Below are 17,392 nucleotides of genomic sequence, written 5' to 3'. Positions count from 1 at the left end.
AAGGAAACAAATTGCCCAAAATAAGTTAGATTATAGTTGCAGCATCAAAGATTATTAGAAAAAGCATAATAGCATATGTTCATTATCTATTGTTGAGTGGAAAACACTGGTAACCAGAAATTTATAGAAATATAACACATATGTATACATGCATATATTCAAACATTTTTATTCTTTAAAATTGAAATAAGATCAAAACTGCATATTTGGTTTCCTGAGTTTTGTACTCAAATATATATATATTTATAATATATAAATATATATATTTATATAAATTTTATATATGTATTTGATATATTTATATATTATATTTATAGATATTAATCTATATTTAATAAATATATGCAAAGATATATGTATACAGAAATACAACACATAGGTATACACACAGAGGTGCCATGGGAGAGAGGCACAGAGAAAAACAGAGAGGGAATTTTATCTCTATTTTCTTCACTCTCCATTTAATTCCAACTATAGGAAAAAAGGCACTGGAAATTAAAAGCTGGAAGAGTACAAAATATGTTAACTATGATTATTTTGGGGAGATGGAAATGTGGGTTATTTTTGCTATTTGCACTTTCTAATTATTTGGTAATTTTATAATTACATTACCTTTGTAACTTATGTACTACTTCAAGTAAAAGAAAAGTTTATATCCAAATTTTCAGTCAGTTTTGAAAAATTTTCAGGCATTTCTAGTAGAAGATGTAATATAATTATATCATAATATGATCATTTCATGTTTTTAAAAAAAATTCTTTAGTTAGCAGACAGTGTTATGTTAATCTGAGGTGTATAATACCGTGATTCAGCGTTTTATACATTACTCAGTGCTCATTATGGTAAGTGTACTCTTCATCCCCTTCACCTATTTCACCTGTCTCCTCACCCACCTTCCCTCTGGTAACCCTCTATTCGTTCTCTATAATTAAGAGTCTGGGTTTTTTTGTGGGGGGGCAGTTCTTTGTTTTGTTTCTTAAACTCTACATATGAGCGACGTCATATGGTATTTGTCTTTCTCTGGCTTATTTCGCTTAGCATTTATACTCTCTAGATCCATCCATGTTGCTGCAAATGGCAATGATCATTTCATCATTAGCCCACAAATGAAACTCATACCACATTTTCCAAAGTTATGAAATGAAATCTGGCACGATCAACAAATAACATCATAACCCAATAAAATAAATCTTGAATGGTTAAGTTTAATTCAGCACAACATGAAGTATGCTACTAGAAAGCAGACAGTAAGTACATCTCCTCAGGTAATTCTTAAAACAACATCCTAAATTTAATACCAATAATTTAGTTAACATTATACAATTACATGTAACATGTTTCAAAATAATCAAATCACCTGAAAGTTTAAAACAGAAAGAAAGAATTCAGGGAAGTCTCCAGTTAAGCATTTATATAGCATTCACTATTCTGTCAGCCAGTGTACCTAGGAAGCAGGGCAACTGATAATATCTTTGCTTTGTGTAGCATGGGAGCATATGGGTCTAAATACCTATTAATATAGCCCTTCTGAAATTAGAGCCAAGATGACATCAGGAAAGTTTGTTTTCTGTACGGGTTTATTCTCGGGAACTACTTTGACTAACATGCAATTTCTCCCATTTTGTGAAATTCCTTTTTCCCATTGTATCTTCGCCTATGACTCAGGGCTTGAGAAACTTATGTCTCCCCCACCCATGAAGTAGTCATGCAGGTGTCCAAAGAGCCTTGATCTGGTGGAGTTATGGAGAAGGCACTGGAAGGATAAGGGACCATCTGAGAGGATCACAATGAACCAAGCTGATAATGACCACGGTTACAAAATTCAGAGTTAAAAGTTTTATTGGGTTCTCAAAATCATGGGATGGGGGCAAATTACAACTAGAAAACTGGACACCTCATCTCTAACTCTGGATTCTTCTGGTTAGTGGTATGGGCGTGGGCAAGTCAGAGTAGTTTTGTTCAACTTGGAAATAGGGTTTGGGCCTGTTTTATTAAAGTATTAAAACCTCCCAGATGCAGTTTTATCACTCTAAGGTAATACAGCTGTGGACACTTAACTATTATCAGCTACTGCTTTGGCAACAGTGAAAAATATCAGTTTCAATACTATTAAAACAATAAACGAGCCACTAACATTTTCAAAATGTGATATGATACAAACCACTGAATAATTGTTATCCCTGAACATTTATCTTCTTCAAGAAAACTGCCTCTTCCTTCTGATCTAAAATGCCATATAGTTTCTCTTTATTTAAGTAACACTATTTTCTTACAAACACTATTTTTTATGGAAAATACATTGTATAAAAAATTTATTTTTTGTACTGATAAGTAAATTTCTAGGGAAATTCTTTTCAGTAATGTTTTAGAATATTCATTAAATTCTTATTTTCTTTACTTTGAAGTGTCAAGTGATCAATACAATTTACAAAACTAGAAGCTTCACCTGAAAATCTATAGGTTTTTAGTGTCCTTAATTTGAATTCCCTCTTATTATAAATTAATGAAAACTTAATGAGTAAATATGTATATTTACATTTGATACTTTTAAGGATATATGGGGAACTCATACCCCTTAAACAGATAAATATATTCACGAGAATACTACCAGGCTGGATTTGCCCCTTTTGATCTCAGAAAATAAGTAGTACTTTATTTTCATCCAGCTCTCAAAACTCAACTTTATTTCTGCTGCAGGAAAAAAGAGGGTTTCATTCAACTAGATAACTGGCCAGCACAGGTTGCTGTAAACGGGAAATAATATATTATTTATCATAGTAAGACAAACTTCCCCATTTGAGGGAAACAACTTGTTGGGTCTTTGCAAACTCCTCAATTTCTCTTTTCATCCTATTTCACAAGCAGTGCTAAGAAATTAGTATTTACGTTTCTTTTTAGGAACTCCCTTCTTGTTTGCTAAAAATGTATGTCAAATAACCATTATCAATGCCGCCTACATTAACCTTCTCACATACATGAAGTGGGGAAATGCAGGGCTCTTGATAGTCCCTAAATGAAAACAATGCCATGTGGTTTACTTTAATTACTAATTTCATTTAGTGCTCACAACAACTAAGAAGGGATAATGGCAAGCTACTAAATATGATAATGAAGAAGAAAATAATTGGGAAGTGTAAGCAAATATTTAATATGAAATTTATGACTTATTTATGATCTCATATCCCTGATCTTTTTTTCCTTTTACTTCCCTGGAATTTGCAAATTCCTTTTTAGCTGTGAATAGTTAATTGGGTATCAAAAACAACGATTCATTCTGGTAGGCATTATATATATATTTGGTGAAAAAGAGATGAGCTAAATCCCATATTGATAGTACATACTGATGATAACAGTTTCAATTTCATCAAGTATGCTCCTAGTTCCTGGCAGTGTGCTTCTAGTTTTGTTTATAATTTTAAAACCAATTTATTCGTAGCACTGATGTGATCATAGAAAGTGACCCACGGTATCTCCCTTATTTTGCACATGCACCACAGTGAGGTTAATCCTCTGAAACTTCCTGAGTGACTATCTCAAAGCCTCTGTTCCACAACCTGCTGGCTTTCCTGACATTCTAACGCTAGGTACAAGGCATTTGACTAAATCTTCAACAATTATGGAAACTTCTTCCACTTTATAGATCTAATAAAGTTCAACATCTCTAAATAACAAACAGATATTTCTTAAAATAAAGATAATCTCCAGATAACAATACATGATTTTAGGATCCCAGAGGTGATATGTGTTTGTAAAGTTGATATAATATATATTCTGGAGGGAGAAAGACTTAATTCTCATCCCGATTCAATCACATGCTAAATGTATGGCAAGTTATTTCTCCGAGTCTCAGTATTTTTTAATCTGCAAAATAACACCTACACTGAGTAATTGTTCTAAAGATAAGAATTGACATCTGTAAAGATCCAGCAGCAAGCATACATTAGGTGCTTAATAAATAATAATTATTTATTCTCATCTATCATTGCGCTGCATCATTGGCTAAAGTAGTCCTGCAGCTCTGAGAGCATACATTTGGTCTGTGATAAACCAGCTGACCAGTTCAAGTATGAGTCCAATTAATTTAAAGATATGCAGAGATCAAATAAATAAATAAAGATTCTTTGGGCATTTTCTACAAATTGCCTTCCTACATAGCTGTCTTCTAAATATAAACTATAAGGCTCTGGAATAAGCTAAGAGATTGAAAATTACCTTTATTACCTTTATGGCTTTAGTCTGGAAAAAATTATTAACAGTGATAATGACCTTGAACTCTCATGGAATTTCCATAACTATTGCATTAAGTATATCACTACCAAGAAATGGATATATTTTTGGTACCACTGAAATAATAAAGTGAGATAGAACTTAGAAGACACATTTTAGAGGTCTACTCATTATAAAAGTGCCTACGATTGTCACCTTAAGTGTGGGACAGATAAAACTCATATTAAAACATAAGGCAAACTTTTGAAATAAAATACCTCAACGATTTGAGTTCTACTGAACTACTGCCTTAACTGACTGAAACTCTAACTTGCACAGTGCAAATGCAACTGCTTGAGCTAAAGATCAGTTTAAAAAAAAATGTATATATATATATATATATGTGTGTATTTACATATATGCATACCCCCAGAGATGATTCCTTTTAAAACCTGAATCTAGGTGCACAATCATTCACAGATTTCATTCATAATTTCTATGATTATAGTACCTAGATGGTTTCCTATTCTGGGGAATAAAACCACTTAAATACCATGCACAGCTTCGGGAAAGTGACCATGGATCATCTGATTGTAAGGACTGTCAGGACGTGATGGTCATTCGAATGGTAAGAGCAATCTGATTATTAGCTTCTCATCTGAGGCAGTTTACCTACAGTCCAAAAAAAAAAAGCTTTCAATTATTTCACTGATTAAACTCCAAAGCATCTTTTCCATTGTTAGTGGAAATGGCTGGCATTTAATAAAAATAGACTCTACTAACTATAACTAATTGAATAAATAGTGGCTAAAATGGTGAATTGATAACTAAATAATGTAAAAATGAGAAGTATCAGAACACTTTTGAGAATACAGTTCTGCTTGGAGGGCTCCAGGGAGGAAGTGCCTCATTTTCCAGAAAGGGATGACGCTTCTTTTGTTTTCGTTCGATTCTTTCCTGCCTTTCTTTCTTTTCCTAAAGAGAAAATAGAAAACTTTAAATATATATACATATATGAACATTATTTTCAAATCAAGTTGCTTGCTAAAGAACAAAGTAATCTATTATAAGACATTAAAATGTCACTTCCTATTTAACTGGTTATAAAGGAATAGCGGCTGAGTATATTGCTCATCTATAAGTATATTACCAATAGGTACTAATGCTTCACTTAATCACTTATTTTTTAATACTTAAAGTGATAATATTTAAACAAGATTATGAAAAATGGGGGGAAAAGACCTATAATCCCATAACTCAAAGAGAAAATTATGAGAAGTTAGTGATGACTCGAGAACAGAATCTCAGAACTTAATTTACTGGGTGCAAAGGTTGAATATGCCACGACCAGCAGGGACACTTCAAACTTTTTATAAATAGTTGAAAATTAAGTCTCATGTTTCTTTGCTTATTAAGTTTGAGCACATTATATTTTTCTTTAGCCCTTTCATGAATTTTTTTGCTTATCTGGCTACAGGTATCAATGGTTTTAATGCTTAGTAATTTGTATATTTTCATATAATATATATTATCTTTGCAGCACACATTTTACCTACATTACTCTGTCCTTTTTAGCAAAAAAAAAAAAAAATGAACTATTTCAGCCAAGACAATTGTTTAAAGAGTAATGTAATCAAAACTTGTGTGCCCACCATCTGCCTTATGAAAAAAAACGAGGACTTTTGAAGGTCTCTGTGTTCATTCCTCCATCATACTGCTTCTTCTCCACCCCAGTGAGGTAACCATTACTCTCAACTTGATGCTTATCACTTCGGCGCATCTCTTAGTACTTGTATATAAATGAATTAATCTCAAAACAAGTAATTTTGTTTTGCATGTTTTTCTAATTAGAGTAAAATATAACATGCTGTACTTTTGCAGCTTCCTTTTTTATCCATCTTAATATTTCTAAGAACCACCTATGTGAATTACAGCTCTAGTTCATTGACATTCCATAGAATATTCATAGAGTTCCAGCATGTCTACTTATCACCATTTGTTAACCTATTTTTGTGTTGTTGAAAACATGATTCTTTTTTCCCCCTCGTAAACATCCCTGTTTAATGCCTTGTACTTATAAGTCAAGATTTTCTCTCCAAGTACCTACCTAGGAGTGAAACTGCTGGTATTAATACAATTTGCTGGGAAATGATTTATTTTCCAAACCAGGTGTAGGAATCCACCCCGCAAGCAGAACCTACATGGACTTTTTATGTTAACACATTAATGATTTTAAATTCAGTATCTGTTCATGTTTTCCTTTTTATTTCTATAGCACTTCTCGGTTTAGAAAAGCATCTTATCCCTGTGAGACTTGATAGTGTTTTGTTTTCCTTCAGTTCTTCTATTGTTTGGCATTTTATATTTAATGCTTAGGTGCTTTTGCTTTGCTTTGAAATGATCTCATGCCCAAATGTCACACAAATAACCCAAGTTACAGTTTCCTTGCATCTATTAATTTGTGTTATTTATTATATAGCAGCACATCCTTCCTTGTCACAGGTTCTAAGAGGTCCTGGGTGGGGGTGTCTATTATTTTACTGGTATTATACTGCTTTGATTTGTGTTAATTCACCCAACTGTTGAGCACCAAGATCCTACTCTGGGTCAAGCAGTATACTACAGGGGACCACGTATAATGTGATTCTAAAATCCAAACACAAATTTGGTCCTTGTCGTTCAGGGGATTTTCAAAACAGACAGTTAACAAACAAACAACAGATCATTTCAAATTGTGAGAATTCCTATGGAACATATAAAAAATTTGTTGTGATTGCTAAAGAATAAAACAGACTGCGTGACTTCAAAGAAAAGTGGATTCAGGGAAATTCATTTCAAAGTGAGACCAGCTAGATAAGAGAAGCCCCTTGTGAGACGCACTGAGGAGAGAGCATTTCAAGCAGAGCGAGTAGTATGTGTGAGGGCTCAGACACGTGGGAGAAACGTGGGATGTGAGAGGAAACAAGAGGGCCAGTGATAGCCAGTGTGACTAAACTGAGCAGAGGACAGGAGGAGGTGCCAGAAAAGAAAGGTGGGAGAGTGTGGGGCCCGCATGCCAATGGTAACATCTGGAACAGAGGTAAGAGAAGTCAACAAGTGCCATTGAGGAGAAAGGCAAAGAAATGAGAGATACCAGGGGAGCAAGGTACCCAGGGGAGGTGACAGTTGCCAGAAGAGGAAAGTGGCTAGGGAGAATGTTTGAGAGGTCTGGGGAATGCAGCAGCAAACAACACATTGGATTGCTAGATAGTTTGGCAAAACTAACTTTCGGAGTATAGTTTCAGTATAGTGATGGCAAAAGAGACAAGGCTGGAGTGTGCTGAGGGTGAAAAGGGTATGGAGTGTAAATAAAACTTCCTTAGAAGTTTAGCTATTAAAAAGGGGTAGTGAGATGTGTAACCACAACTGGAGGCAAATGAGGAATTAAGAATTAAGAATTCTACATCTTGGAAAGTGATGGGACAAATCCAGGAGAGGAGAATGCTGGTTCATGGGAGAGTAGGAGGTAAATTTATACTTTATTCCTTGATAGAAACAGTCCTCTACCTCATCTTATTTTGAAAATATTACCTTCTATATTCTCCCATTTTTATTATGCTGGATGAATTTTAGAATCATTTTGCTTCCCTGCACACACTCCCTTCAAAGAAAGGACTATGTGAGGATTACTATGAAAATTAAACATTAATCCAGGAATTCCTGAAATGTTAGCAGCACTAGCTCTTTTCATCCTGCAGCTCAGATTGTCTCTTCATTTCTCCAAGTCTCTGCTAGCACTATAGAGTTCGGTGGTTTCCTCATATTGGTGATTTTCTCAAAGAGCAGCAGTATCCAGGAACCTTAGATAGCGTCACCTCTACAGGCTGGACGGCTTGGGAGGGGCAGCATCTTGGTACATTATGAGGTGTCTATGATCCTTTCACCAGCAAGTGTATGAAATTAATGTGTCACAAGAAGAATACGATAATGCAAGGCTTCCATAAGCATACAATTATTCACATACAATAAAAGGAATGAAAAGAGGTATGAAATTCTTTTTTACTGTCTTAACATTTTGCCCCATGCTTGCTATTCCTACTAAAGCAAAGAGTGATTCTCCTTTTATAATCCTAACTAAGAAAAAACAGCAACAACAACAAAAAACTGTAACTGGGTCTCTGTTAAACACTGAAGTATCTTAGAGCGCGGCACACCCTCTAGCTAGGGAGCAGAAAAGCAGTGTGGGGCTGAGTCCACAGAAACTGACTGCACATACCTCTTTTTGTCCATTCCATTTCACATGGGGAGAGAGAGGGAAACATGAAACAAGTCTGGTCTTAAAAGTAGGTGCTAAGAAAGTCAGAATAGGAAACAGGCAACTAATTATCAACCTTAATATCGATTAAGATGATCAAAAAGGTTATCTGGAGTAATCATTAAATGAATCTTGTTAAATAGTCCTTTTGAGTACTGTTTTTTGGAGTGTGAATTTTTTACTCATTTTTTTATTAATGGTAACTATTCATTAATCTGGGAACCAGCATAAAGAAGAGAGTCTTACTGATCTTTGACTGTAACCTTCCCCTAAAACGATAACCCATCCAATGCTCATTACTTAAAGCAGGTTTTATAACAAAAGTTTGAGATGTTTAACTTTACATTACAGTTGAAGTTCTTAGATTTCCATATGGGGGTATTTTTCCATTCTTTCTAGAAACAAACTGCAATAAGAAACTGGCAAGTTGGAGGACTAGATCTGTAATGTGACTGGATGTTTTTACAAGTAGCATATTTGTCAAGGTTGTACTACATATCAAAACAAGTTATTTTCATCTTTGATAAGTTTTTGTTCTCCAGAGGACTGATTAGAATAAGAAAGTGGCCAAATACTGTAATAAAACATAATGTACCTAACAGTGACTTAGTCATTAAGAAAATCCTATTCCCATCATCAAAAGTATGTGAAAATAAAACTGAAAAACATGTCAATTTAGTTGCCCTAAGTGATATAGCACAGTTGGTATATGCTTCCTTGATAGAAGAAGAGTTTTTTCTTTTTTTTTTTTAAATTTTATATATTTATTGGACAGAAAGAGAGATCACAAGTAGGCAGAGAGGCAGGCAGAGAGAGAAGGAGAAGCAGGCTCCCTGCTGAGCAGAGAGTCCAATGCGGGGCTGGATCCCAGGACTCTGAGATCATGACCCGAGCTGAAGGCAGAGGCTTAAGCCACTGAGCCACCCAGGTGCCCCGAGTTTTATTTTTTCTTAAACCAAGGACTATTTAAGAGTTTAAGGAAGCCATCATGAAACACTACCTTTTTCATTCAAACCATCCAACCAATTCTGATCACTTTTTTTTCTTACTGTTTTTCTGCATGGACTTAGCATAAAGTAGCACTAAAATCAATACATAAACAAGAAGAAATTCTGTTGGCCTATTTATTAGGATTGCATTAAATTTGTAAACTACTTCAGGAAGCACGGGCATCTATAACATCATTATAAGACTGAGTGTTTCTATCCAAGAGTAGTTTGGATCCATGTTCTCAAGTCTTCATTTGTGTCCTGCAGGAGTATTCTAAAATTTTCTTCATAGTGGTCTTGTACATTTCTTAAGTTTATTCCTAAGTGCTTCATCTTTTTACCCTATCTTTAAATAGACTGCTTTGTGTCCTGCATGCCTCTCTAGCTACTGTTGGTTCTAAAGCTGATGTGAAAAAGTAAACAGTAACAGGGGCGCCTGGGTGGCTCAGTGGGTTAAGCTGCTGCCTTTGGCTCAGGTCATGATCTCAGGGTCCTGGGACCAAGTCCCGCATAGGGCTCTCTGCTTAGCAGGGAGCCTGCTTTCCTCTCTCTCTCTGCCTGCCTCTCTACTTGTGATCTCTGTCTGTCAAATAAATAAATAATTAAAAAAAAAAAAAAAGTAAACAGTAACAGTCAGAAATACTTTGAAAGACATGCTAGGAAGAAAGATTAACCAAAACAGATATGAAAACATATGAAGCCCTGATAATGAGACAGTACAGTGCTGGAATATGTACCATGAGATTTGAGATTGACCAATGGGACAGAAAGTCAAGAAATTGACCCTAAAATCTGGGAAGGTATCATATAATAAAGGCAGTACCTCAAATCAATGAATAAAAGATAGGCTATTTCATAGGAGATACATTTGGAAAAAATAACATCAGAATCATATACCCCACTATTATCAAGGTAAATTACAAGCTAATCAAATGTTAAAATGTCAAGATATTAAAATTATAAAGTTATTAGAAGAAAAATGGGAGTACTTCTTTTAGCCTCAAGTTATAAAGAAAGCCTTTTCAATTATGCTTGAAAATCAGAACCCAAAAGATAAATTTGACACCAGAAAATAAAATCAGTTCTTCATGACATAAAATACTATATGCAAAGTTTAGAAACCAACAAAACAATGGGGAAAAAGTAGTTTTAACTCCTACCAGAAATGATGGGTTAATTTCCCTAATACTTAAATAAGCTTCTAAAAATCAAGAAGAAAAAGACCAACAGAAAAATGTGGAAAGTCTATGAATTAACAGTTTCCACAAAAAATTATAAAAGGCCCTTATACAAATAAAAAGCTGCTCACGTTCAGTCCTAACCAGAGAAATACAACCACAAAATACCCTGGATGATATTTTTAACTAGCAGATGGATGTGGATTAAAAAAAAAAGGTAGACAAGCATTCCTACTGGAAAGAAACCCTATTGGATCCCAAACCCAGTGGAGCAATTTTACACGTCTTGGTTGCTGCAACACAGGACGTGCTAACCACTCATATGAATGTGTCACCAACTCATATATAAAGTACTTATTCATAGGAATGCATTCTTAGCCAAATATTGATAAACATGCATATTTATAATGATATTTTAAGCCAGAAAATGGTATTTTGCTTAACATCAATGAAAAGTGACCATAAACATAAGTACATTAAAACAAACAAAAAATACAAAAAACAAAGTAATGTTAAGTCCAGCTAGACATTTTCCTCCCACACTTTCTACTTACTTTCTTTCATTAAAAAACACCAAAATGAAACCTTCTCCTTGAGGTCATTAGAAAGATCAAAAGAGAATTTAAAAAATGGAGTAACTTTCTCACTATTCAATCCCGTATTACTATGTGTCATGAAGAGTCCCACCTAAAATAGCCTGGTATACTGTCAGCAATGCACTTGTCAGCTCTCCATGATTTTAGACATAACAGTCATTGCAAAGGAAGAACAGGCGTGATTGGTAAGGTAAATGAATGTCAGGATGCAGATGACGAAGAATATTCTGCCATGACATTTGAGTGCTTGAGGAAAGAGTAAAAGCATCAACAGAAATGAGTAAATCGAAGACAACAGGACGGACACAGAGAGAGAAACAAGATTCCACACAAGGCAGCTTCAGGTAAAAATGGTCAGTAGGCAGAGACAAAGAGAACTGGATGGAAAAGTCACGAATAAAGTGCATTCACAAGACACAAGTGCATTAACAGACAATACCTACCAGCCATTTTTCATATTCATCAATAGCTTGCTTATCTTTATCTTTTTTCTCTGCTCTTTTCAGTTCTTCTCTTCTTTTCTCATTTATTTTCTCTTTCTCCTTTTCTTTGAAAAAAGCATCCTTCTTTTCATTCCTATGTAGGATATTACAGAACACTGGATGGTTAAAGGGGAGGATAGAATAAAGATTCCTGAATATAGCTTTGCAATAATGAGATGGCAATGCTTTAGTAAATTTCAAGCAAATAACCTTTTCAAGAGCCTTAAAGTGTTATTCACTTGGAAACTATCAAATAGCTCTCATTTGGGATTACCATTTCTCAACAGCAGTTAGGTTATCTTTCCTTTTCTCAGCAATCGTCTCCTCCTCTTTCTGCTTCTTTGCTCTTTCATATTCTCTCTCCTTTTTATTTTTCTCTCTAAGATATTCCAATTTTTTCTCTTTCCATCGTTCAAAGGCCTGAAAAAGTACACAATGATTTTCTTATTAACCGTGAAAATGATCAATAAGGAGAGCCAGAGCTTGTCACTAATCTCCAGTAGTCAGAGAAGGCAAAATCATGCCACCAGGGACTTCAAGCCGCCGAGTACCTGCAGTGCTTCTTCCTTTCTCACGGCATTTTCTTCCTCTGTTTCTTCTTGTTTTGGCCTCAAGCCTTTTTTGGGCAGCTATTTTCTTTGCTTCCTTTTCTTTCATAGCCTTCAGGCCTCAAAGGATGCTAATGCTTCTTCTCGCTTAGCAGCTCTTTTCTGTTTCAAAAATATAAGAGACAGACATATAAACAAGTGGACAGACAGCAGCAGATACAGACACATACAGATTGTGTTGAATTCCCTTCATCATCGTCATTTCTAGACCTGTTGTTCAGGGCAGGTAATTTTTTTAGAATGGTTGAGACACGTAGATTTAGAAAAAAAGTATTATCGGAATTATTCATTACGTTTAAAATGTCCTTTTCTAACCCGTTTATAGATATTGATCTGCTATTCATGGGAAAGAACTCTTTTTTGGAAGCCTACTAAACAAACGTTATCAAAATAAACTATAATGGCCTGAGTGCTACTGCAAAATGCTCAGAATAAAACATTCCATTACAAGGAAAAAATCAGGAAAGTTTCAGGCTTATAAAGTAAGAGTGAACTCAACTGGCCAAGTCCTGCAGAAAGCCCCGGATCTTTGCTTTGAACCTGAATTTTGACTGACATCAAAGCATAAAACTGTTATAAAATAAACACAGCCGGGATGCTGAAACTCAGTGCCAAACTGAGAAAAATGTAGATGAGGGTATGGTAAGTATGTTATGACTTGACTTACCTCCATCTAATCCCATTATATTCTCTGCCTTATTGCTTAATGCTAAACGACATGAAGTCTTATAAAAAAACACACTTTAGAAGTAAAGGTACAAGCCACCTCAGCGAGTTGTGACGATGACAGGAGAAGGTGTCGGGCTCGGAGCTCAGCCATCTAAGGCTGCAAAACTGCTGATGGGGATGCAGGCACACCCCTGCATGCTTCTCCGTGCAGCACCAGCATTGGGAACCCGGTTTCCTTCTGAATCCTTTTAGTACTGGACAGCACAGGGAAGGGCTTCTAACTCAGAAGTCGGGAGGGAACTAAGCATGTTGTGGACCACCAGGCAGGAGTTAGAGGTAGAGACTGAAGTACAGGCCAGAGTAAAATAAGAGTCCACCTCCAGTAAGTGGGAAGGATACCAGTCAAGAGCTCACATGGGCGTTAGTATTTTTTCCCCCAAAGGCATTAGTCTTTTTTTTTAAAGATTTTATTTATTTATTTGACAGACAGAGATCATAAGTAGGCAGAGAGAGAGAGAGAGAGAGGGAAGCAGGCTCCCTGCTAAGCAGAGAGCCCGATGTGGGGCTTGATCCCAGGACCCTGCGATCATGACCTGAGCCAAAGGCAGAGGCTTTAACCCACTGAGCCACTCAGGCGCCCCTCCATAGGCGTTAGTCTTAAGGACAAGTATAAAATTCAAGATGGAAAAGAGGAAAAATGTAGGTTCATATCTGCTGATCCTTTATGCTCCTGGCTAAGTTGTAAGACTGAAGTCAATTTTTAACAGTGAAAAGTTAAGTAAGAGTGAATAGGTAGTCACAAGTAATAGTAAGTTCCTAAATCAGTAGTGTCGAATATATTCCACACATACAAAAATCAGAAATCTCTGCATATCTGTTTTCATGTGAGATGGTTATATTTATATCAAACTAAAAATGTATGAAGTGCCAGAGAAATCAGTAATCAATTCTTATATATCCATGTTATTTTGCCATTTAAAAAACAGTGGATTTAGAAATGTTACTCATGGAGATATTTTACTAACTTAAAAACCCAGAATATTTTCCATTTCTATATTTCAGAATACCTGTTCATTTTGGATCCTTAAGTTTTCACTTTCGATCCTTTTATTCTGTGCATTTCATGTAAATAACATTTTTCTTTTCTAACCACTCCTGTGAAAACAAGAAAAAAGTATATAATACTCAGTTTCCCCAAATGACTCAGAATTCTTATTCATTTCTGAAATATTTGATAGAAATTTTATTTTACGATTTTATTTATTTGAAAATGGGAGAGAGACAGAGAGAGAGAGAGAGAAAACAGAAGGGGGGAGGGACAGAAGGAGAAGCAGACGCCCCACTGAGCAGGGAGCCTAATGTGGGACTCAATTATGACCTGAGCTGAAGGCAAACACTTAACCAACTGAGCCACATGAGCACCCAAGAAATTTTAAAAAAGCAAAATACAAAATGTAGAAATTCTATATAAACTAGTATCATTTTTCTTTTTCTGATAATATTCTAATATATAAAGATGAGTTAAGAAAATAAAACTTATCTTAGTTTTAACAACAGACTTTGAAGATTGAACATAATGGCTACATAAATTAACATTTTTCTCCAAAATTTACAAGTATAATTTTCTAAAGTGTACTATTTTGTAAAACAAACAAGACAAAAAAAAAAAAAGGATGTCTTTGGGAACTGTGAAAAAAAATCAGGAAAGTCTTGTTCTCTGTAAGCTTAATGCAAAGTCTCAGGAAAAAATTAAAACTCTTTGTGTTCTTTTTTTTTTTTTTTAAAGATTTTATTTATCTATTTGACAGAGAGATCACAAGCAGGCAGAGAGGCAGGCAGAGAGAGAGGAGGAAGCAGGCTCCCTGCTGAGCAGAGAGCCCGATGCGGGGCTCGATCCCAGGACTCCAAGATCATGACCTGAGCCGAAGGCAGCGGCTTAACCCACTGAGCCACCCAGGCGCCCCACTCTTTGTGTTCTTAATATACATTTTAAGGAGAAAAAGTATAAAAACATGTATAGACCTTAACAGTATTTTTGCTTTTATCGTATTTTCATAAGTTGCTATGGCATATTCTCTTAAACAACCATGATCAGTTCAGCAAAGCTTGGAAGGAAGTATTCTAGTAAAACAAAAAAAACCTCTGGGTTGCTCAGGTATTATAAAAGAACATCTTTTTAATAAATTAAGTATTAAGCCATCATTTCTGATAGGGTCTTTTATTCCTTGGTAAACAGGTAATCTTATTACGTGATCAGTTCTTCATTTTTTGTTATATGTTTTCCTTTTTACCTGATAAACAGCTGCCCTTATGCTGTCTGCTCTTTCAGGTTCTATGTTCTGTTTCTGTGAGGGCTTTTGGTCCAAGACTTTCAAAGTCCCTAAATAGTGGGAAGAGGTAGTTGTTGACGGAGGCCTCCTTACAGAATTAGATTTCTTTAAGAACTCAGGGGTCATTAATCTGAAAAGATCCAAATAAATCAACAGAAAATATTAGTTGTACTTGGTAGAAGAAAAATTCACTAGAATTCACAACTACTATATTTGAAATTAAATTGTAAATTAATAAATTATAAGTATTTTGAAAGTGATGATAAAACAGGAAAATGATGATAGTTTTTTCTTCATCTACTAAGAGCTTCAAATGGATGCTCTTTCAAGATATTTATAATTAGAACATTTTCAAGAAAAATGGACTACATCTCAAGTTACACGGAAAGAAAAAGTATTAATAAAGTAGATTTTAAGTCTCTTTTAAGTCATTTTGTTACAATAAACAACTCTAAATATAAAGTTAGAACAGCATCCTCTATTTCAGGGGTTGGCAGGAAAATATGGCCCATGATCCAGTTTGGTACAGTCTATTTATTTCTTAAGTTTACTGCACCACAACTATTCCCCTGCTACACCAGCAGAACTGAGTAGTTACAACGGAGACCATACGGCCTACAGAGTCCAATACATGTACTAACTGGCAATTTACAGTTAAAGTTTGCGGACTCTAGTTTTATTTGATTTATGGTAATTGAAAAGACTGGAGAAGGTTCTGATTATCATTTATGAGTTAGGCATTCGCTGTCATCAGTGTGAATGAAGCAATATGGAGTCTTCTCATCTCAATAAACCAACTTAGTCCACAGAACCTCGAGGTTTTAAGTACAATTTTCATGTGTGGGACAAAGGTGTTTAATAGAGAAGTATAATGCTGGACTTCAGCTTTATTACTGATATGTGCTGTCACAGGAAAAACAGGACAGAAACTCCATCCTAGGAACAATGCAGAGGATAGAGAACACCTAACCAACTCCTTTCATAAAAGAATATGATCAACTGAGGAGTTTTATCATGAAGTAATGACCTCATTCAGTTCATGAGATGGGAGTTTAAAGAAAATCAAATAATATCAAATGAAATTCACTTTACAGAAGTTAAATTAAAACTAGCTTCATTGGAATGTACATTCATTAATGAGGGATAACGACAGCTTTATTACCTGCCAGATGCACTGGAAGCTCTAGTATTTGTTGACTTTTTAGTCTTCATATTTCTATCTTCAATTGTTTTCTATTAAAGAGAAAATACCACAGATGGATTACTCACTGTAACTGTCATAGTTACCTGCCTAGAGGCCAGGAAATCAGTGTTTTTAGAGCATCTACTATGTGTCAAGTACAGCAGCTACTGGAAACTAATAAGGATACTACATTTTAGAAAGGGTTGACGGACATGAAACACAAAACCAAATGTGAGTCATGATGGAGATAAACTAGGGTCCAGTGTGACTAGGGTGAGCGGTTACGTTAATGACAATGACCAGGAAAGGCCTCCATGAGGTCTTTTTTTTTTTAAATTATTTATTTATTTGACAGACAGAGATCACAAGTAGGCAGAGAGGTAGGCAGAGAGAGGGGAAAGCAAGCTCTCTGCTGAGCAGAGAAGAGAGCCTGATGCGGGGCTTGATCCCAGGACCCTGAGATCATGACCTGAGCCAAAGCCAGAGGCTTAACCCACTGAGCCACCCAGGTGCCCCTGGCCTCCCTGAGGTCTTGACAGCAGTGTCAAGAAAAACCATGGGGAAAAAGGGGCCCGCATGAAGGAAGGTCTGTGGGAAGAAAGAAGCAGTAAGTACTAAGAGCCTGAGAAGGGAAAGAGCTTGATAATTTTGAGAAAGAGAAAGCACAGCGAATGGCAGCGAGAGTGGATGAATTTATAGTCAGAGAAGAATGGTGTGAGGTCCTGAGGATGTGGGAAGGAGTTTGCATTTATTCTTCTGATGACAATCCAATCGAGACCTTAGCAGGGGAGTGATGTGATTTAGACTTGAGGAAGATCCCTCAGGACAGAGTAAGGATAAAGCCAAGGATCCAATCA

General features: G+C 35.6%; 1 protein-coding gene across 1 annotated transcript in view; it reads right to left on the bottom strand.

Annotated features, from left to right (window-relative positions):
* Positions 1 to 1,185: 1,185 nt before the first annotated feature.
* Positions 1,186 to 17,392, bottom strand: part of MAP9 (microtubule associated protein 9) — a 36,678-nt gene continuing 20,471 nt past the window's right edge. Inside the window, 11 exon segments of the mRNA XM_047717830.1 lie at positions 1,186 to 5,181; positions 11,707 to 11,839; positions 12,020 to 12,165; positions 12,297 to 12,339; positions 12,341 to 12,410; positions 12,413 to 12,455; positions 14,090 to 14,133; positions 14,136 to 14,156; positions 14,159 to 14,177; positions 15,314 to 15,482; positions 16,515 to 16,585. Of these exon segments, the coding sequence (XP_047573786.1) occupies positions 5,059 to 5,181; positions 11,707 to 11,839; positions 12,020 to 12,165; positions 12,297 to 12,339; positions 12,341 to 12,410; positions 12,413 to 12,455; positions 14,090 to 14,133; positions 14,136 to 14,156; positions 14,159 to 14,177; positions 15,314 to 15,482; positions 16,515 to 16,585 (882 nt within the window). The 3' untranslated portion in view covers positions 1,186 to 5,058.

This window comes from Lutra lutra, chromosome 2, assembly GCF_902655055.1.
Source record: "Lutra lutra chromosome 2, mLutLut1.2, whole genome shotgun sequence".
NCBI classification, from domain to species: Eukaryota; Metazoa; Chordata; class Mammalia; order Carnivora; family Mustelidae; genus Lutra; species Lutra lutra.
This window is presented reverse-complemented; position numbering and strand designations above follow the sequence as displayed.